The sequence below is a fragment of the Engystomops pustulosus genome, chromosome 10 (assembly GCF_040894005.1).
Source record: "Engystomops pustulosus chromosome 10, aEngPut4.maternal, whole genome shotgun sequence".
Taxonomy (NCBI): Eukaryota; Metazoa; Chordata; class Amphibia; order Anura; family Leptodactylidae; genus Engystomops; species Engystomops pustulosus.
The window spans coordinates 226,419-248,712 of record NC_092420.1 but is presented as its reverse complement, the minus strand read 5'-3'; the positions used below and the strand labels follow the sequence as shown (position 1 = coordinate 248,712).

General features: G+C 68.6%; 1 protein-coding gene across 4 annotated transcripts in view; it reads right to left on the bottom strand.

Moving 5' to 3' along the window:
• Positions 1-1,026: 1,026 nt before the first annotated feature.
• LOC140103705 (sodium-coupled neutral amino acid transporter 3-like) overlaps positions 1,027-22,294 on the bottom strand; it is a 105,278-nt gene continuing 84,010 nt past the window's right edge. For 3 of the 4 annotated variants that reach the window (XM_072126900.1, XM_072126898.1, XM_072126899.1), the window contains 5 exons: positions 4,300-4,400; positions 2,906-3,030; positions 2,678-2,822; positions 2,417-2,520; positions 1,027-2,345 (listed from right to left, as the gene is read on the bottom strand). In XM_072126900.1, coding sequence (XP_071983001.1) covers positions 2,241-2,345; positions 2,417-2,520; positions 2,678-2,822; positions 2,906-3,030; positions 4,300-4,400 — 580 coding nt within the window. In that variant the 3' untranslated portion in view covers positions 1,027-2,240. The remainder of the gene's footprint in view (positions 2,346-2,416; positions 2,521-2,677; positions 2,823-2,905; positions 3,031-4,299; positions 4,401-22,294) is intronic. The other variant, XR_011850164.1, reaches the window with a different exon arrangement.

Below are 22,294 nucleotides of genomic sequence, written 5' to 3'. Positions count from 1 at the left end.
TGGCTGTCGGTACATGACGGGGGCGGTGGCTGTCGGTACATGACGGGGGCGGTGGCTGTCGGTACATGACGGGGGCGGTGGCTGTCGGTAGATGACGGGGGCGGTGGCTGTCGGTAGATGACGGGGGCGGTGGATGTCGGTAGATGACGGGGGCGGTGGATGTCGGTAGATGACGGGGGCGGTGGCTGTCGGTAGATGAAGGGGGCGGTGGCAGTCGGTAGATGACGGGGGCGGTGGATGTCGGTAGATGACGGGGGCGGTGGCTGTCGGTAGATGACGGGGGCGGTGGCTGTCGGTAGATGACGGGGGCGGTGGATGTCGGTAGATGACGGGGGCGGTGGCTGTCGGTAGATGACGGGGGCGGTGGCTGTCGGTAGATGACGGGGGCGGTGGATGTCGGTAGATGACGGGGGCGGTGGCTGTCGGTAGATGACGGGGGCGGTGGCTGTCGGTAGATGACGGGGGCGGTGGCTGTCGGTACATGACGGGGGCGGTGGCTGTCGGTGCATGACGGGGGCGGTGGCTGTCGGTAGATGACGGGGGCGGTGGCTGTCGGTAGATGACGGGGGCGGTGGATGTCGGTAGATGACGGGGGCGGTGGCTGTCGGTAGATGACGGGGGCGGTGGCTGTCGGTAGATGACGGGGGCGGTGGCTGTCGGTAGATGACGGGGGCGGTGGCTGTCGGTACATGACGGGGGCGGTGGATGTCGGTACATGACGGGGGCGGTGGATGTCGGTAGATGACGGGGGAGGTGGCTGTCGGTAGATGACGGGGGCGGTGGATGTCGGTAGATGACGGGGGCGGTGGATGTCGGTAGATGACGGGGGCGGTGGATGTCGGTAGATGACGGGGGCAGTGGCTGTCGGTGCATGATGGGGGTAGTGGCTGTCGGTGCATGATGGGGGTAGTGAATGTTGGTGCATGATGAGGGTAGTGAATGTCGGTAAATGATGGGGGTAGTGGCTGTCGGTGCATGATGAGGGTTGTACGGCTGGAGGATACGGCAGGGAATCAGAGGCCGCAGTTTGTGTTATATTTTATTTCACATATAAAGATTCAGTGAATGTTTCCTTCTCCCCAAAATACTAAAGTCATAATTTACAAAGTTACCAGCGAGGCCCCTCCCCCCAGCTGGGGGAGGGGCCTAATAATCTACTATATATTAATACAAAGTAGTTACAAAATGTAAAAATAAGAACAAAATATTATTTTACAGTTTACAAAGTCTCCTAGTGATGAGGTCATCAGTCCACGCCCACCCTGGTCACATGATCCCAGCCATTGTAGCCCCTCCCACTACAACGCCCTAGTCATCACAGATAATGCAGGTGGTCACAACTCCGCCCTTTTACTATCTTATGCTAAATCTTCCCTGTGCATTGTGGGTCTGGGGGTCTGCAGGCAGCAGCCGGACAATGATGGTGAGAACTTGGAGGTAAATCAGGGGGGGGGGGGGGTGTTGGCGCCTCGGTGGTTCTCATGGTGTTAGGGGCAGTGACCTGTTTGTTGATGGTTATCAGCGTCTCCCCTGTGATTGGCTGGAGGGCGCCCCCTCCCTACGTGTTTGCACCCCTCCCCCGGGCACATGTTTGGCTCCTGTTCCCCTTCCACTCTGAGGATCTTGTGCAGAATATAAAACACTTTGCAATTGTTCTGCCGAGTCTGAGTGAAGAGGCGCGGGGCACGGCGAGGCACAGAACCCCCCGGCTGTCAGCGACCGGAGACGTGAGCGGATTTCATACATGCCGCTCTTTGTGTACCATGAAATGCCCAGCAGGGCCCCGGGGCCCCCTCCTCTGCAGGCATCTGATGAGGGATTATCTCCCACCACTACGGGGCAATTCATGGTTCACTTGACCCTTGCTCTGGGCTCCATCAGATGGGGGGGGGGGAGCACCTGCGGAGGAGGTCATGTGATCCTCCATCATCCTGGGTCTTATATCCTAGGAGTCTTCTCCTACATCTAGAGCCCTGCTGCCTGGAGCCATGCAATGGAAGAGAAATATGGCCGACTCCTTCCCACACGGCTGGACCGAGGACCTGGCACACGATGGATATGTTGGTTTAATTATATGGATGTTTCCCCCCTAATGTCTGGGGCAGGAGAGAAGACAATATGGTGTCCTTCCCTTCATGGACAGCCCCTCCCAGGGCACAGAGAGACTGAAGCATTACCATTGGCCAGCAGCATATAAAGTCCTGGGGTGATGAGGGGGCAGGGTGGTCTACAGGGACGGGTTAGTGGCTTCCGCTGCTTTTACTGTTTCCACTTGTCCAGTCGATGATGATGAAACTGAGACTCATGATCATGAAGAGAACCCCGAGACCGGCAAAGCAGGCAGCCTGCGGAGACAATGCGTTATTGGGGGCTCGTCCGGGATACAGGAAGTGGATGGAGATTGGGTAGTACCTACCAGGATCTTGGGCGGTGATTTGTTGGGCTCCTTGTCTTTGGGCATTATACGAATGTAAAAGATGGCGGGGAAGATGAAGATCAGACACGGAGCGGAGGTGGCACCTGCAGCACAAGGAAGGAAGACGTCTAAGAAACCGAGCGATCGCCAAGGGGCCCCGACCCCGGGTCATCACAGAAGAAGTCCTGACTATCTGCTGCCAACCCCAATCTAGACGTTACACTGCGCCCAGGTCCACCCTCTCCAGACCATGAACCTCACCGATGATGCCGAATATTCCCAGTATGGTGGGCGCGAAGATGACCAGCAGGTTGATGAGTGTGAGGAGCACGGCAGCGATGATGGTGTGCCGGATCCAGCTGAACTCCTTGTGCTGGAAGAGCATGTGCTGGATGGCGCGCCGGACCTGAGAGAGACAAGTCAGAGGGGAGGAGCCAACGCCAGAGCGGTCAGTGCCCCCCAGGACCCCCCACACCACGCTGCTCTTACCGGGAATAACACTATGGGCACGGTCAGGGTGACGGCGGTAAGGACGGCCACACGAACACACAGGATCAGGATGTCAAAGGGATCCACGTAGCTGTATGTGTGCAGGAGCTCCGACTCCACGCGATCTGAGGGAAGATGGGAGTAGTGATAGAAAGAACAATACAAGCTTACTCATGGTTTCCATTGTGACCGAAGCCTGCTCATGCAGGACCTGTACCATAGGGGGAGCAATGCAGCTGCAGGACCTGTACCATAGAGGGAGCAGTGCAGCTGTAGGACCTGTGCCATAGAGGGAGCAGCGCAGATGCAGGACCTGTACCATAGGGGGAGAAGTGCAGCTGCAGGACCTGTACCATAGAGGGAGCAGTGCAGCTGTAGGACCTGTGCCATAGAGGGAGCAGCGCAGATGCAGGACCTGTACCATAGGGGGAGCAGTGCAGCTGCAGGACCTGTACCATAGGGGGAGCAGTGCAGCTGCAGGACCTGTACCATAGGGGGAGCAGTGCAGCTGCAGGACCTGTACCATAGAGGGAGCAGTGCAGCTGCAGGACTTGTACCATAGAGGGAGCAGCGCAGCTGCAGGACCTGTACCATAGAGGGAGCAGTGCAGCTGCAGGACCTGTACCATAGAGGGAGCAGTGCAGTTGCAGGACCTGTACCATAGAGGGAGCAGCGCAGCTGCAGGACCTGTACCATAGAGGGAGCAGTGCAGCTGCAGGACCTGTACCATAGAGGGAGCAGTGCAGCTGCAGGACATGTACCATAGAGGGAGCAGTGCAGCTGCAGGACCTGTACCATAGGGGGAGCAGTGCAGCTGCAGGACCTGTACCATAGAGGGAGCAGTGCAGCTGCAGGACCTGTACCATAGAGGGAGCAGTGCAGCTGCAGGACATGTACCATAGAGGGAGCAGTGCAGCTGCAGGACATGTACCATAGAGGGAGCAGTGCAGCTGCAGGACCTGTACCATAGAGGGAGCAGTGCAGCTGCAGGACCTGTACCATAGGGGGAGCAGTGCAGCTGCAGGACCTGTACCATAGAGGGAGCAGTGCAGCTGCAGGACATGTACCATAGAGGGAGCAGTGCAGCTGCAGGACCTGTACCATAGGGGGAGCAGTGCAGCTGCAGGACCCTACAATGGACCAGTAAAGTAACTGGTATGTCTGGAGTCCAGGATGTTTAGAGGACGGCCTGCACTGGATATAACTGTAGCAAACCTTCAGCTGTGAGCAGTCTTCAGTCCTCCTGTGCTCTGATTTATGGCGCTATAATTTCTTCCACGTTTCTGGGCCTCGCCCTCCTCCAGGGACGATTTGTGTATGACCTGTAGCTGTCACATCAGGCCCAGCACCTGCAGAGCATCGCACCCAGCGCCCCTCCCCCGCTGAGCACCTACCATAGAAGGTGAGGTATCCGAAGAGCGCGGCCAGGAAATACATGCAATACATGACGGCGATGGAGATGTTAGACACTCGCTGCATCTTCTTCTTGGAGGCGCTGACGAGACAAAACCCACAATAATAAGAGAGGTCACTGGCTGGGGGGACCGGACCCCCAACCAGACCCAAGACCAGCCCCCGGACCAGACCCCGGACCAGACCCCAGACCCCGGACCAGCCCCCGGACCAGACCGCAGACCGGACCCCCAACCAGACCCCAGACCAGACCCAAGACCAGACCGCAGACCGGACCCCCAACCAGACCCAAGACCAGACCCAAGACCAGACCCAAGACCAGACCCAAGACCAGACCGCAGACCGGACCCCCAACCAGACCCAAGACTAGACCCAAGACCAGACCGCAGACCGGACCCCCAACCAGACCCCGGACCAGACCGCAGACCGGACCCCCAACCAGACCCAAGACCAGCCCCCGGAACAGACCGCAGACCGGACCCCCAACCAGACCCAAGACCAGACCGCAGACCGGACCCCCAACCAGACCCAAGACCGGACCCCCAACCAGACCCAAGACCAGACCACAGACCGGACCCCCAACCAGACCCAAGACCAGCCCCCGGACCAGACCGCAGACCGGACCCCCAACCAGACCCCAGACCAGACCCAAGACCAGACCGCAGACCGGACCCCCAACCAGACCCAAGACCAGACCCAAGACCAGACCGCAGACCGGACCCCCAACCAGACCCAAGACCAGACCCAAGACCAGACCGCAGACCGGACCCCCAACCAGACCCCGGACCAGACCGCAGACCGGACCCCCAACCAGACCCAAGACCAGCCCCCGGACCAGACCGCAGACCGGACCCCCAACCAGACCCAAGACCAGACCCAAGACCAGACCGCAGACCGGACCCCCAACCAGACCCAAGACCAGACCCCGGACCAGACCGCAGACCGGACCCCCAACCAGACCCAAGACCAGCCCCCGGACCAGACCCCCAACCAGACCCAAGACCAGCCCCCGGACCAGACCGCAGACCAGCCCCCCAACCAGACCCAAGACCAACCCCCGGACCAGACCGCAGACCAGCCCCCCAACCAGACCCAAGACCAGCCCCTGGACCAGACCGCAGACCGGACCCCCAACCAGACCCAAGACCAGACCCCGGACCAGACCGCAGACCAGACCGCAGACCAGACCGCAGACCAGACCGCAGACCAGAACGCAGACCAGAACGCAGACCAGAACGCAGACCAGACCCCCAACCAGACCGGACCCCCAACCAGACCGCAGACCGGACCCCCAACCAGACCCAAGACCAGCCCCCGGACCAGACCGCAGACCAGCCCCTGGACCAGACCGCAGACCAGCCCCCGCACCAGACCCAAGACCAGACCCAAGACCAGACCCAAGACCAGACCCCGGACCAGACCCCGGACCAGACCGCAGACCGGACCCCGGACCAGACCGCAGACCAGTCCCCGCACCGGACCCCCAACCGGACCCCCAACCAGACCCAAGACCAGACCCAAGACCGAACCCAAGACCGGACCCCCAACCAGACCCAAGACCAGACCCAAGACCAGACCCCAGACCAAACCCCGAACCAGACCGCAGACCAGACCGCAGACCGGACCCCCAACCAGACCGGACCCCCAACCAGACCGCAGACCAGACCGCAGACCAGCCCCCGCACCAGACCCAAGACCAGACCGCAGACCGGACCCCCAACCAGACCCAAGACCAGACCGCAGACCGGACCCCCAACCAGACCCAAGACCAGACCGCAGACCAGACCGCAGACCAGCCCCCGCACCAGACCCAAGACCAGACCGCAGACCAGCCCCCGGACCAGCCGCCGGACCAGACCGCAGATCAGACCCCGGACCAGACCGCAGACCAGCCCCCAGACCAGACCGCAGGCCAGCCCCGGACCAGACCGCAGACCGGACCCCGGACCAGACCTCAGACCGGACCCCGGACCAGCCCCCAGACCAGACCGCAGCCCAGACCCCGCACCAGACCGCAGACCAGACCCTGCACCAGACCACAGACTAGCCCCCGGACCAGACCGCAGACCAGCCCCCGGACCAGACCCCAGCCCAGTCTGCAGACCAGCCCCCGCACCAGACCGCAGACCGGACCCCAGACCAGACCCCGGACCAGACCCCAGACCCCGGACCAGACCCAAGACCAGACCGCAGACCGGACCCCCAACCAGACCCAAGACCAGACCGCAGACCGGACCCCCAACCAGACCCAAGACCAGCCCCCGGACCAGACCGCAGACCGGACCCCCAACCAGACCCCAGACCAGACCCAAGACCAGACCGCAGACCGGACCCCCAACCAGACCCAAGACCAGACCCAAGACCAGACCCAAGACCAGACCGCAGACCGGACCCCCAACCAGACCCAAGACCAGACCCAAGACCAGACCGCAGACCGGACCCCCAACCAGACCCCGGACCCCCAACCAGACCGGACCCCCAACCAGACCGCAGCCCAGACCCCGCACCAGACCGCAGACCAGACCCTGCACCAGACCACAGACTAGCCCCCGGACCAGACCGCAGACCAGCCCCCGGACCAGACCCCAGCCCAGTCTGCAGACCAGCCCCCGCACCAGACCGCAGACCGGACCCCGCACCAGACCGCAGACCGGACCCCGCACCAGACCGCAGACCGGACCCCGGACCAGACCACAGACCGGACCCCGGACCAGACCCCAGCCCCCAGACCAGACCCCAGACCGGACCCCGGACCAGACAGCTCACCAGACCCCAGACCAGACCGCTGACCAGACCCCAGACCAGACCGCTGACCAGACCCCAGACCAGACCGCTGACCAGCCCCCGAAACAGACCACAGACCAGCCCCCGGACCAGACCACAGACCAGCCCCCGGACCAGACCACAGCCCCCGGACCAGACCACAGCCCCCGGACCAGACCACAGCCCCAGGACCAGACCACAGCCCCCGGACCAGACCACAGCCCCCGGACCAGACCACAGCCCCCGGACCAGACCACAGCCCCCGGACCAGACCACAGCCCCCGGACCAGACCGCAGACCAGCCCCCGCACCAGCCCCCGGACCAGACCGCAGACCAAACCCCGGACCAGACCGCAGACCTGACCCCAGACCAGCCCCCGGACCAGACCACAGACCAGCCCCCGAACCAGACCACAGACCAGCCCCCGGACCAGACCCCGGACCAGACCACAGACCAGCCCCCGGACCAGACCACAGACCAGCCCCCGGACCAGACCGCAGACCTGACCCGCAGACCAGCCCCCGGACCAGACCGCAGACCAGACCCGAACCAGACCACAGACCAGCCCCCGGACCAGACCCCGAACCAGACCACAGACCAAACCCCGAACCAGACCCCAGCCCCCAGACCAGACCGCAGACAAGCCCCCGCACCAGACCGCAGACCAGACCCCAGACCGGACCCCGGACCAGAGCGCAGACTGGACCCCGGACCAGACCGCAGACCGGACCCCGGACCAGACCGGACCCGAACCAGACCACAGACCGGACCCCGGACCAGACCCCAGCCCCCAGACCAGACCGCAGACCAGCCCCCGGACCAGACCGCAGACCAGCCCCCGGACCAGACCGCAGACCAGCCCCCAGACCAGACCGCAGACCAGCCCCCGGACCAGACCGCAGACCAGCCCCCGGACCAGACCGCAGACCAGCCCCCGGACCAGACCGCAGACCAGCCCCCGCACCAGACCGCAGACCAGCCCCAGCCCCTGCACCAGACCGCAGACCGGACCCCGGACCAAACCCCAGCCCCCAGACCAGCCCCCACAACAGACCGCAGACCAGACCCCAGACCGGACCCCGGACCAGACCGCAGACCGGACCCCGGACCAGACCACAGACCGGACTAGACCCCAGCCCCCGCACCAGACCGCAGACCAGCCCCCAGACCAGACCGCAGACCAGCCCCCGGACCAGACCACGGACCAGCCCCCGAACCAGACCACAGACCAGCCCCCGGACCAGACCCCGCACCAGACCACAGACCAGCCCCCGGACCAGACCACAGACCAGCCCCCGGACCAGACCGCAGACCTGACCCGCAGACCAGCCCCCGGACCAGACCGCAGACCAGACCCGAACCAGACCACAGACCAGCCCCCGGACCAGACCCCGAACCAGACAACAGACCAAACCCCGAACCAGACCCCAGCCCCCAGACCAGACCGCAGACAAGCCCCCGCACCAGACCGCAGACCAGACCCCAGTCCGGACCCCGGACCAGAGCGCAGACTGGACCCCGGACCAGACCGCAGACCGGACCCGAACCAGACCACAGACCGGACCCCGGACCAGACCCCAGCCCCCAGACCAGACCGCAGACCAGCCCCCGGACCAGACCGCAGACCAGCCCCCGGACCAGACCGCAGACCAGCCCCCAGACCAGACCGCAGACCAGCCCCCGGACCAGACCGCACACCAGCCCCCGGACCAGACCGCAGACCAGCCCCCGGACCAGACCGCAGACCAGCCCCCGGACCAGACCGCAGACCAGACCACAGACCAGTCCCCGGACCAGACCGCAGACCAGCCCCCGCACCAGACCGCAGACCAGCCCCCGCACCAGACCGCAGACCAGCCCCAGCCCCTGCACCAGACCGCAGACCGGACCCCGGACCAAACCCCAGCCCCCAGACGAGACAGCAGACCAGCCGCCGCAACAGACCGCAGACCAGACCCCAGACCGGACCCCGGACCAGACCGCAGACCGGACCCCGGACCAGACCACAGACCGGACCCCGGACCAGACCACAGACCGGACCAGACCCCAGACCCCAGACCAGCCCCCGCACCAGACCGCAGACCAGCCCCCAGACCAGACCGCAGACCAGCCCCCGGACCAGACTGCAGACCAGCCCCCGGACCAGACCGCAGACCAGCCCCCGGACCAGACCGCAGGCCAGCCCCGGACCAGACCGCAGACCAGACCCCGGACCAGACCTCAGACCGGACCCCGGACCAGCCCCCAGACCAGACCGCAGACCAGACCCCGCACCAGACCGCAGCCCAGACCCCGCACCAGACCGCAGACCAGACCCTGCACCAGACCACAGACTAGCCCCCGGACCAGACCGCAGACCAGCCCCCGGACCAGACCCCAGCCCAGTCTGCAGACCAGCCCCCACACCAGACCGCAGACCGGACCCCGCACCAGACCGCAGACCGGACCCCGGACCAGACCACAGACCGGACCCCGGACCAGACCCCAGCCCCCAGACCAGACCCCAGACCGGACCCCGGACCAGACAGCTGACCAGACCCCAGACCAGACCGCTGACCAGACCCCAGACCAGACCGCTGACCAGCCCCCAGACCAGACCGCTGACCAGCCCCCGAAACAGACCACAGACCAGCCCCCGGACCAGACCACAGCCCCCGGACCAGACCACAGCCCCCGGACCAGACCACAGCCCCCGGACCAGACCACAGCCCCCGGACCAGACCACAGCCCCAGGACCAGACCACAGCCCCCGGACCAGACCGCAGAGCAGCCCCCGCACCAGCCCCCGGACCAGACCGCAGACCAGCCCCCGCACCAGACCGCAGACCAGACCCCAGACCAGCCGCCGGACCAAACCACAGACCAGCCCCTGGACCAGACCGCAGACCAGCCCCCGCACCAGACCGCAGACCAGCCCCCGCACCAGACCGCAGACCAGCCCCCGCACCAGACCGCAGACCGGACCCCGGACCAGACCCCAGCCCCCAGACCAGACCGCAGACCAGCCCCCGGACCAGACCGCAGACCAGCCCCCGGACCAGACCGCAGACCAGACCTCAGACCGGACCCCAGACCAGACCCCAGCCCCCAGACCGCAGACCAGCCCCCGCACCAGACCGCAGACCAGCCCCCAGACCAGACCGCAGACCAGCCCCCAGACCAGACCGCAGATCAGACCCCAGACCAGCCGCCGGACCAAACCACAGACCAGCCCCTGGACCAGACCGCAGACCAGCCCCCGCACCAGACCGCAGACCAGCCCCCGGACCAGACCGCAGACCAGCCCCCGGACCAGACCGCAGACCAGCCGCCGGACCAGACCGCAGAACAGCCCCCGGACCAGACCGCAGACCAGCCCCCGGACCAGACCGCAGACCAGCCCCCGGACTAGACCACAGATCAGACCCCGGACCAGACCGCAGACCAGCCCCCAGACCAGACCGCAGGCCAGCCCCGGACCAGACCGCAGACCGGACCTCAGACCGGACCCCGGACCAGCCCCCAGACCAGCCCCCAGACCAGACCGCAGACCAGACCCCGCACCAGACCGCAGCCCAGACCCCGCACCAGACCGCAGACCAGACCCTGCACCAGACCACAGACTAGCCCCCGGACCAGACCGCAGACCAGCCCCCGGACCAGACCCCAGCCCAGTCTGCAGACCAGCCCCCGCACCAGACCGCAGACCGGACCCCAGACCAGACCCCGGACCAGACCCCAGACCCCGGACCAGACCCAAGACCAGACCGCAGACCGGACCCCCAACCAGACCCAAGACCAGACCGCAGACCGGACCCCCAACCAGACCCAAGACCAGCCCCCGGACCAGACCGCAGACCGGACCCCCAACCAGACCCCAGACCAGACCCAAGACCAGACCGCAGACCGGACCCCCAACCAGACCCAAGACCAGACCCAAGACCAGACCCAAGACCAGACCGCAGACCGGACCCCCAACCAGACCCAAGACCAGACCCAAGACCAGACCGCAGACCGGACCCCCAACCAGACCGGACCCCCAACCAGACCGCAGCCCAGACCCCGCACCAGACCGCAGACCAGACCCTGCACCAGACCACAGACTAGCCCCCGGACCAGACCGCAGACCAGCCCCCGGACCAGACCCCAGCCCAGTCTGCAGACCAGCCCCCGCACCAGACCGCAGACCGGACCCCGCACCAGACCGCAGACCGGACCCCGGACCAGACCACAGACCGGACCCCGGACCAGACCCCAGCCCCCAGACCAGACCCCAGACCGGACCCCGGACCAGACAGCTCACCAGACCCCAGACCAGACCGCTGACCAGACCCCAGACCAGACCGCTGACCAGACCCCAGACCAGACCGCTGACCAGCCCCCGAAACAGACCACAGACCAGCCCCCGGACCAGACCACAGCCCCCGGACCAGACCACAGCCCCCGGACCAGACCACAGCCCCCGGACCAGACCACAGCCCCCGGACCAGACCACAGCCCCAGGACCAGACCACAGCCCCCGGACCAGACCACAGCCCCCGGACCAGACCGCAGACCAGCCCCCGCACCAGCCCCCGGACCAGACCGCAGACCAAACCCCGGACCAGACCGCAGACCTGACCCCAGACCAGCCCCCGGACCAGACCACAGACCAGCCCCCGAACCAGACCACAGACCAGCCCCCGGACCAGACCCCGGACCAGACCACAGACCAGCCCCCGGACCAGACCACAGACCAGCCCCCGGACCAGACCGCAGACCTGACCCGCAGACCAGCCCCCGGACCAGACCGCAGACCAGACCCGAACCAGACCACAGACCAGCCCCCGGACCAGACCCCGAACCAGACCACAGACCAAACCCCGAACCAGACCCCAGCCCCCAGACCAGACCGCAGACAAGCCCCCGCACCAGACCGCAGACCAGACCCCAGACCGGACCCCGGACCAGAGCGCAGACTGGACCCCGGACCAGACCGCAGACCGGACCCCGGACCAGACCGGACCCGAACCAGACCACAGACCGGACCCCGGACCAGACCCCAGCCCCCAGACCAGACCGCAGACCAGCCCCCGGACCAGACCGCAGACCAGCCCCCGGACCAGACCGCAGACCAGCCCCCAGACCAGACCGCAGACCAGCCCCCGGACCAGACCGCAGACCAGCCCCCGGACCAGACCGCAGACCAGCCCCCGGACCAGACCGCAGACCAGACCACAGACCAGCCCCCGGACCAGACCGCAGACCAGCCCCCGCACCAGACCGCAGACCAGCCCCAGCCCCTGCACCAGACCGCAGACCGGACCCCGGACCAAACCCCAGCCCCCAGACCAGCCCCCACAACAGACCGCAGACCAGACCCCAGACCGGACCCCGGACCAGACCGCAGTCCGGACCCCGGACCAGACCACAGACCGGACTAGACCCCAGCCCCCGCACCAGACCGCAGACCAGCCCCCAGACCAGACCGCAGACCAGCCCCCGGACCAGACCACGGACCAGCCCCCGAACCAGACCACAGACCAGCCCCCGGACCAGACCCCGCACCAGACCACAGACCAGCCCCCGGACCAGACCACAGACCAGCCCCCGGACCAGACCGCAGACCTGACCCGCAGACCAGCCCCCGGACCAGACCGCAGACCAGACCCGAACCAGACCACAGACCAGCCCCCGGACCAGACCCCGAACCAGACAACAGACCAAACCCCGAACCAGACCCCAGCCCCCAGACCAGACCGCAGACAAGCCCCCGCACCAGACCGCAGACCAGACCCCAGTCCGGACCCCGGACCAGAGCGCAGACTGGACCCCGGACCAGACCGCAGACCGGACCCGAACCAGACCACAGACCGGACCCCGGACCAGACCCCAGCCCCCAGACCAGACCGCAGACCAGCCCCCGGACCAGACCGCAGACCAGCCCCCGGACCAGACCGCAGACCAGCCCCCAGACCAGACCGCAGACCAGCCCCCGGACCAGACCGCAGACCAGCCCCCGGACCAGACCGCAGACCAGCCCCCGGACCAGACCGCAGACCAGCCCCCGGACCAGACCGCAGACCAGACCACAGACCAGTCCCCGGACCAGACCGCAGACCAGCCCCCGCACCAGACCGCAGACCAGCCCCAGCCCCTGCACCAGACCGCAGACCGGACCCCGGACCAAACCCCAGCCCCCAGACGAGACAGCAGACCAGCCCCCGCAACAGACCGCAGACCAGACCCCAGACCGGACCCCGGACCAGACCGCAGACCGGACCCCGGACCAGACCACAGACCGGACCCCGGACCAGACCACAGACCGGACCCCGGACCAGACCCCAGACCAGCCCCCGCACCAGACCGCAGACCAGCCCCCAGACCAGACCGCAGACCAGCCCCCGGACCAGACTGCAGACCAGCCCCCGGACCAGACCGCAGACCAGCCCCCGGACCAGACCGCAGGCCAGCCCCGGACCAGACCGCAGACCAGACCCCGGACCAGACCTCAGACCGGACCCCGGACCAGCCCCCAGACCAGACCGCAGACCAGACCCCGCACCAGACCGCAGCCCAGACCCCGCACCAGACCGCAGACCAGACCCTGCACCAGACCACAGACTAGCCCCTGGACCAGACCGCAGACCAGCCCCCGGACCAGACCCCAGCCCAGTCTGCAGACCAGCCCCCACACCAGACCGCAGACCGGACCCCGCACCAGACCGCAGACCGGACCCCGGACCAGACCACAGACCGGACCCCGGACCAGACCCCAGCCCCCAGACCAGACCCCAGACCGGACCCCGGACCAGACAGCTGACCAGACCCCAGACCAGACCGCTGACCAGACCCCAGACCAGACCGCTGACCAGCCCCCAGACCAGACCGCTGACCAGCCCCCGAAACAGACCACAGACCAGCCCCCGGACCAGACCACAGCCCCCGGACCAGACCACAGCCCCCGGACCAGACCACAGCCCCCGGACCAGACCACAGCCCCCGGACCAGACCACAGCCCCAGGACCAGACCACAGCCCCCGGACCAGACCGCAGACCAGCCCCCGCACCAGCCCCCGGACCAGACCGCAGACCAGCCCCCGCACCAGACCGCAGACCAGACCCCAGACCAGCCGCCGGACCAAACCACAGACCAGCCCCTGGACCAGACCGCAGACCAGCCCCCGCACCAGACCGCAGACCAGCCCCCGCACCAGACCGCAGACCAGCCCCCGGACCAGACCGCAGACCAGACCTCAGACCGGACCCCAGACCAGACCCCAGCCCCCAGACCGCAGACCAGCCCCCGCACCAGACCGCAGACCAGCCCCCAGACCAGACCGCAGACCAGCCCCCAGACCAGACCGCAGACCAGACCGCAGATCAGACCCCAGACCAGCCGCCGGACCAAACCACAGACCAGCCCCTGGACCAGACCGCAGACCAGCCCCCGCACCAGACCGCAGACCAGCCCCCGCACCAGACCGCAGACCAGCCCCCGGACCAGACCGCAGACCAGCCGCCGGACCAGACCGCAGAACAGCCCCTGGACCAGACCGCAGACCAGCCCCCGGACCAGACCGCAGACCAGCCCCCGGACTAGACCGCAGACCAGCCCCCGGACCAGACCGCAGACCAGACCGCAGACCAGACCCGAACCAGACCACAGACCAGCCCCCGGACCAGACCACAGACCAAACCCCGAACCAGACCCCAGCCCCCAGACCAGACCGCAGACAAGCCCCCGCACCAGACCGCAGACAAGCCCCCGCACCAGACCGCAGACCAGACCCCAGACCGGACCCCGGACCAGAGCGCAGACTGGACCCCGGACCAGACCGCAGACCGGACCCCGGACCAGACCGCAGACCGGACCCGAACCAGACCACAGACCGGACCCCGGACCAGACCCCAGCCCCCAGACCAGACCACAGACCAGCCCCCGGACCAGACCGCAGACCAGCCCCCGGACCAGACCGCAGACCAGCCCCCGGACCAGACCGCAGACCAGACCACAGACCAGCCCCCGGACCAGACCGCAGACCAGCCCCCGCACCAGACCGCAGACCAGCCCCAGCCCCTGCACTAGACCGCAGACCGGACCCCGGACCAGACCGCAGACCAGCCCCCGGACCAGACCGCAGACCAGACCACAGACCAGCCCCCAGACCAGACAGCAGACCAGCCCCCGCAACAGACCGCAGACCAGACCCCAGACCGGACCCCGGACCAGACCGCAGACCGGACCCCGGACCAGACCACAGACCGGACCAGACCCCAGCCCCCAGACCAGCCCCCGGACCAGACTGCAGACCAGCCCCCGGACCAGACCGCAGACCAGCCCCCGGACCAGACCGCAGACCAGCCCCGGACCAGACCGCAGACCAGACCCCGGACCAGACCTCAGATCGGACCCCGGACCAGCCCCCAGACCAGACCGCAGACCAGACCCCGCACCAGACCGCAGCCCAGACCCCGCACCAGACCGCAGACCAGACCCTGCACCAGACCACAGACTAGCCCCCGGACCAGACCGCAGACCAGCCCCCGGACCAGACCCCAGCCCAGTCTGCAGACCAGCCCCCGCACCAGACCGCAGACCGGACCCTGCACCAGACCGCAGACCGGACCCCGCACCAGACCGCAGACCGGACCCCGGACCAGACCACAGACCGGACCAGACCCCAGCCCCCAGACCAGACCGCAGACCAGACCCCAGACCGGACCCCGGACCAGACAGCTGACCAGACCCCAGACCAGACCGCTGACCAGCCCCCGAAACAGACCACAGACCAGCCCCCGGACCAGACCACAGCCCCCGGACCAGACCACAGCCCCCGGACCAGACCACAGCCCCCGGACCAGACCACAGCCCCCTGACCAGACCACAGCCCCAGGACCAGACCACAGCCCCAGGACCAGACCACAGCCCCCGGACCAGACCACAGCCCCCGGACCAGACCGCAGACCAGCCCCCGCACCAGACCGCAGACCAGCCCCCAGACCAGACCGCAGACCAGACCCCAGACCAGCCGCCGGACCAAACCACAGACCAGCCCCTGGACCAGACCGCAGACCAGCCCCCGCACCAGACCGCAGACCAGCCCCCGCACCAGACCGCAGACCGGACCCCGGACCAGACCCCAGCCCCCAGACCAGACCGCAGACCAGCCCCCGGACCAGACCGCAGACCAGCCCCCGGACCAGACCGCAGACCAGACCTCAGACCGGACCCCAGACCAGACCCCAGCCCCCAGACCGCAGACCAGCCCCCGCACCAGACCGCAGACCAGCCCCCAGACCAGACCGCAGACCAGACCGCAGACCAGCCCCCAGACCAGCCCGCAGACCAGCCCCCAGACCAGACCGCCGGACCAAACCGCAGACCAGCCCCTGGACCAGACCGCAGACCAGCCCCTGCACCAGACCGCAGACCAGCCCCTGCACCAGACCGCAGACCAGCCGCCGGACCAGACCGCAGACCAGCCCCCGGTCCAGACCGCAGACCAGCCCCCGGACCAGACAACAGACCAGACCGCAGACCGGACCCCGGACCAGACCCCAGCCCCCAGACCAGACCGCAGACCAGCCCCCGGACCAGACCGCAGACCAGACCTCAGACCGGACCCCAGACCAGACCCCAGCCCCCAGACCAGCCCCCGCACCAGACCGCAGACCAGACCGCAGACCAGCCCCCAGACCAGACCGCAGATCAGACCCCAGACCAGCCGCCGGACCAAACCACAGACCAGCCCCTGGACCAGACCGCAGACCAGCCCCCGCACCAGACCGCAGACCAGCCCCCGCACCAGACCGCAGACCAGCCCCCCGGACCAGACCGCAGACCAGCCGCCGGACCAGACCGCAGAACAGCCCCCGGACCAGACCGCAGAACAGCCCCCGGACCAGACCGCAGACCAGCCCCCGGACTAGACCGCAGACCAGCCCCTGGACCAGACCGCAGACCAGACCGCAGACCAGACCCGAACCAGACCACAGACCAGCCCCCGGACCAGACCCCGAACCAGACCACAGACCAAACCCCGAACCAGACCCCAGCCCCCAGACCAGACCGCAGAAAAGCCCCCGCACCAGACCGCAGACAAGCCCCCGCACCAGACCGCAGACCAGACCCCAGACTGGACCCCGGACCAGAGCGCAGACTGGACCCCGGACCAGACCGCAGACCGGACCCCGGACCAGACCGCAGACCGGACCCGAACCAGACCACAGACCGGACCCCGGACCAGACCCCAGCCCCCAGACCAGACCACAGACCAGCCCCCGGACCAGACCGCAGACCAGCCCCCGGACCAGACCGCAGACCAGCCCCCAGACCGCAGACCAGCCCCCGGACCAGACCGCAGACCAGCCCCCGGACCAGACCGCGGACCAGCCCCCGGACCAGACCGCAGACCAGACCACAGACCAGTCCCCGGACCAGACCGCAGACCAGCCCCCGCACCAGACCGCAGACCAGCCCCAGCCCCTGCACTAGACCGCAGACCGGACCCCGGACCAGACCGCAGACCAGCCCCCGGACCAGACCGCAGACCAGACCACAGACCAGCCCCCAGACCAGACAGCAGACCAGCCCCCGCAACAGACCGCAGACCAGACCCCAGACCGGACCCCGGACCAGACCGCAGACCAGCCCCCGGACCAGACCACAGACCGGACCAGACCCCAGCCCCCAGACCAGCCCCCGCACCAGACCGCAGACCAGCCCCCAGACCAGACCGCAGACCAGCCCCCGGACCAGACCGCAGACCAGCCCCCGGACCAGACCGCAGACCAGCCCCCGGACCAGACCGCAGACCAGCCCCCGGACCAGACCGCAGACCAGCCCCCGGACCAGACCGCAGACCAGCCCCCGGACCAGACCGCAGACCAGCCCCGGACCAGACCTCAGACCGGACCCCGGACCAGCCCCCAGACCAGACCGCAGACCAGACCCCGCACCAGACCGCAGCCCAGACCCCGCACCAGACCGCAGACCAGACCCCGCACCAGACCACAGACTAGCCCCCGGACCAGACCGCAGACCAGCCCCCGGACCAGACCCCAGCCCAGTCTGCAGACCAGCCCCCGCACCAGACCGCAGACCGGACCCCGCACCAGACCGCAGACCGGACCCCGGACCAAACCACAGACCGGACCAGACCCCAGCCCCCAGACCAGACCGCAGGCCAGACCCCAGACCGGACCCCGGACCAGACAGCTGACCAGACCCCAGACCAGACCGCTGACCAGCCCCCGGACCAGACCACAGACCAGCCCCCGGACCAGACCACAGCCCCCGGACCAGACCACAGCCCCCGAACCAGACCACAGCCCCCGGATCAGACCGCAGACCAGCCCCCGCACCAGACCGCAGACCAGCCCCCAGACCAGACCGCAGACCAGACCCCAGACCAGCCGCCGGACCAAACCACAGACCAGCCCCTGGACCAGACCGCAGACCAGCCCCCGGACCAGACCGCAGACCAGCCCCCGCACCAGACCGCAGACCAGCCCCCGCACCAGACCCCAGCCCCCGGACCAGACCGCAGACCAGCCCCCGGACCAGACCGCAGACCAGCCCCCGGACCAGACCGCAGACCAGACCTCAGACCGGACCCCAGACCAGACCTCAGCCCCCAGACCGCAGACCAGCCCCCGCACCAGACCGCAGACCAGCCCCCAGACCAGACCACAGACCAGACCGCAGACCAGACCGCAGACCAGCCCCCAGACCAGCCCGCAGACCAGCCCCCAGACCAGACCGCCGGACCAAACCACAGACCAGCCCCTGGACCAGACCGCAGACCAGCCCCCGCACCAGACCGCAGACCAGCCCCCGCACCAGACCGCAGACCAGCCGCCGGACCAGACCGCAGACCAGCCCCCGGACCAGACCGCAGACCAGCCCCCGGACCAGACCGCAGACCAGACCTCAGACCGGACCAGACCCCAGCCCCCAGACCGCAGACCAGCCCCCGCACCAGACCGCAGACCAGCCCCCAGACCAGACCGCAGACCAGACCGCAGACCAGACCGCAGACCAGCCCCCGGACCAGACCGCAGACCAGCCCCCGGACCAGACCGCAGACCAGCCCCCGGACCAGACCGCAGACCAGCCCCCGGACCAGACCGCAGACCAGACCTCAGACCGGACCCCGGACCAGACCACAGCCCCCGGACCAGACCGCAGACCAGCCCCCGCACCAGCCCCCGGGCCAGACCGCAGACCAGCCCCCAGCCCCCGGACCAGACCCCAGACCACAGACCAGACCCCGAACCAGACCACAGACCAGACCCCGAACCAGACCACAGACCAGACCCCGAACCAGACCCCAGACCCTGGACCAGACCGCAGTCCAGCCCCCGGACCAGACCGCAGACCGGACCCCGCACCAGACCGCAGACCGGACCCCGCACCAGACCGCAGACCGGACCCCGGACCAGACTGCAGACCGGACCCCGGACCAGACCGCAGACCGGACCCCGGACCAGACCGCAGACCAGCCCCCGCACCAGACCACAGACCAGACCACAGACCGGACCCCAAACCGGACCGCAGACCAGCCCCCGCACCAGACCACAGACCAGACCCCAGACCGGACCCCGGACCAGACCGCAGACCGGACCTCGGACCAGACCGCAGACCGGACCCGGACCAGACCACAGACCGGACCCCAGACCACAGACTGGACCCCGGACCAGACCCCAGCCCCCGGACCCCGGACCAGACCGCAGACCAGCCCCCGCACCAGACCACAGACCAGACCCCAGACCAGCCCCCGCACCAGACCGCAGACCGGACCCCGCACCAGACCGCAGACCGGACCCCGCACCAGACCACAGACCGGACCAGACCACAGACCGGACCCCGGACCAGACCGCAGACCGGACCCCGGACCAGACCGCAGACCAGCCCCCGCACCAGACCACAGACCAGACCCCAGACCGGACCCCGGACCAGACCGCAGACCAGCCCCCTCACCAGACCACAGACCAGACCCCAGACCGGACCCCAGACCAGACCGCAGACCGGACCTCGGACCAGACCGCAGACCGGACCCCGAACCAGACCCCAGCCCAGACCCCGAACCAGACCACAGACTAGACCCCGAACCAGACCCCAGCCCCCGGACCGCAGACCGGACCCCGGACCAGAACGCAGACCGGACCCCGGACCAGAACGCAGACCGGACCCCGGACCAGACCGCAGACCGGACCCAGGACCAGACCGCAGACCGGACCCCGGACCAGACCGCAGACCGGACCTGGACCAGACCCCGGACCAGACCACAGCCCCCAGACCAGACCGCAGACCAGCCCCCGCACCAGACCGCAGACCAGACCCCAGAGCGGACCCCGGACCAGACCGCAGACCGGACCAGACCACAGACCGGACCCCGGACCAGACCCCAGCCCCCAGACCAGACCCCAGACCGGACCCCGGACCAGACCGCGGACCGGACCAGACCACAGACCGGACCCCGGACCAGACCCCAGCCCCCAGACCAGACCGCAGACCAGCCCACGGACCAGACCGCAGACCAGCCCCCGGACCAAACCGCAGACCAGCCCCCGCACCAGACCGCAGACCAGCCCCCGGACCAGACCGCAGACCAGCCCCCGGACCAGACCACAGACCAGCCCCCGGACCAGACCTCAGACCAGCCCCCGGACCAGACCTCAGACCAGCCCCCGGACCAGACCTCAGACCAGCCCCCGCACCAGACCGCAGACCAGACCCTGCACCAGACCGCAGACTATCCCCCGGACCAGACCGCAGACCAGCCCCCGGACCAGACCCCAGACCGGACCCCGGACCAGACCACAGACCGGACCCCGGACCAGACCCCAGCCCCCAGACCAGACCGCAGACCAGCCCCCGCACCAGACCGCAGACCGGACCCCGGACCAGACCGCAGACCGGACCCCGGACCAGACCACAGACCGGACCCCGGACCAGACCCCAGCCCCCAGACCAGACCGCAGACCAGCCCCCGCACCAGACCGCAGACCAGACCCCAGACCGGACCCCGGACCAGACCGCAGACCGGACCTCGGACCAGACCGGACCCCGGACCAGACCCCAGCCCCCAGACCAGCCTCCGCACCAGACCGCAGACCAGCCCCCAGACCAGCCCCCGGACCAGACCGCAGACCAGCCCCCGGACCAGACCGCAGACCAGCCCCCGGACCAGACCGCAGACCAGACCCCGCACCAGACCGCAGACCAGACCCCGCACCAGACCGCAGACCAGCCCCCGGACCAGACCGCAGACCAGACCCCGGACCAGACCTCAGACCGGACCCCGGACCAGACCCCAGCCCCCGGACCAGACCGCAGACCGGACCCCGCACCAGCCCCCGGACCAGACCGCAGACCAGCCCCCGGACCAGACCGCAGACCAGACCCCGCACCAGACCGCAGACCAGACCCCGCACCAGACCGCAGACCAGCCCCCGGACCAGACCGCAGACCAGACCCCGGACCAGACCTCAGACCGGACCCCGGACCAGACCCCAGCCCCCGGACCAGACCGCAGACCGGACCCCGCAGCAGCCCCCGGACCAGACCGCAGACCAGCCCCCGGACCAGACCGCAGACCAGCCCTCGGACCAGACCGCAGACCGGACCCCGGACCAGACCACAGACCGGACCCCGGACCAGACCCCAGCCCCCGCACCAGACCGCAGACCGGACCCCGGACCAGACCGCAGACCGGACCCCGGACCAGACCACAGACCGGACCCCGGACCAGACCCCAGCCCCCAGACCAGACCGCAGACCAGCCCCCGCACCAGACCGCAGACCAGACCCCAGACCGGACCCCGGACCAGACCGCAGACCGGACCTCGGACCAGACCCCAGCCCCCAGACCAGCCTCCGCACCAGACCGCAGACCAGCCCCCAGACCAGCCCCCGGACCAGACCGCAGACCAGACCCCGGACCAGACCTCAGACCGGACCCCGGACCAGACCCCAGCCCCCGGACCAGACCGCAGACCGGACCCCGCACCAGCCCCCGGACCAGACCGCAGACCAGCCACCGGACCAGACCGCAGACCAGCCCCCGGACCAGACCGCAGACCAGACCCCGCACCAGACCGCAGACCAGACCCCGCACCAGACCGCAGACCAGCCCCCGGACCAGACCGCAGACTAGCCCCCGGACCAGACCGCAGACTAGCCCCCGGACCAGACCGCAGACCAGACCCCAGACCACACCGCAGAACAGCCCCCGGACAAGACCCCA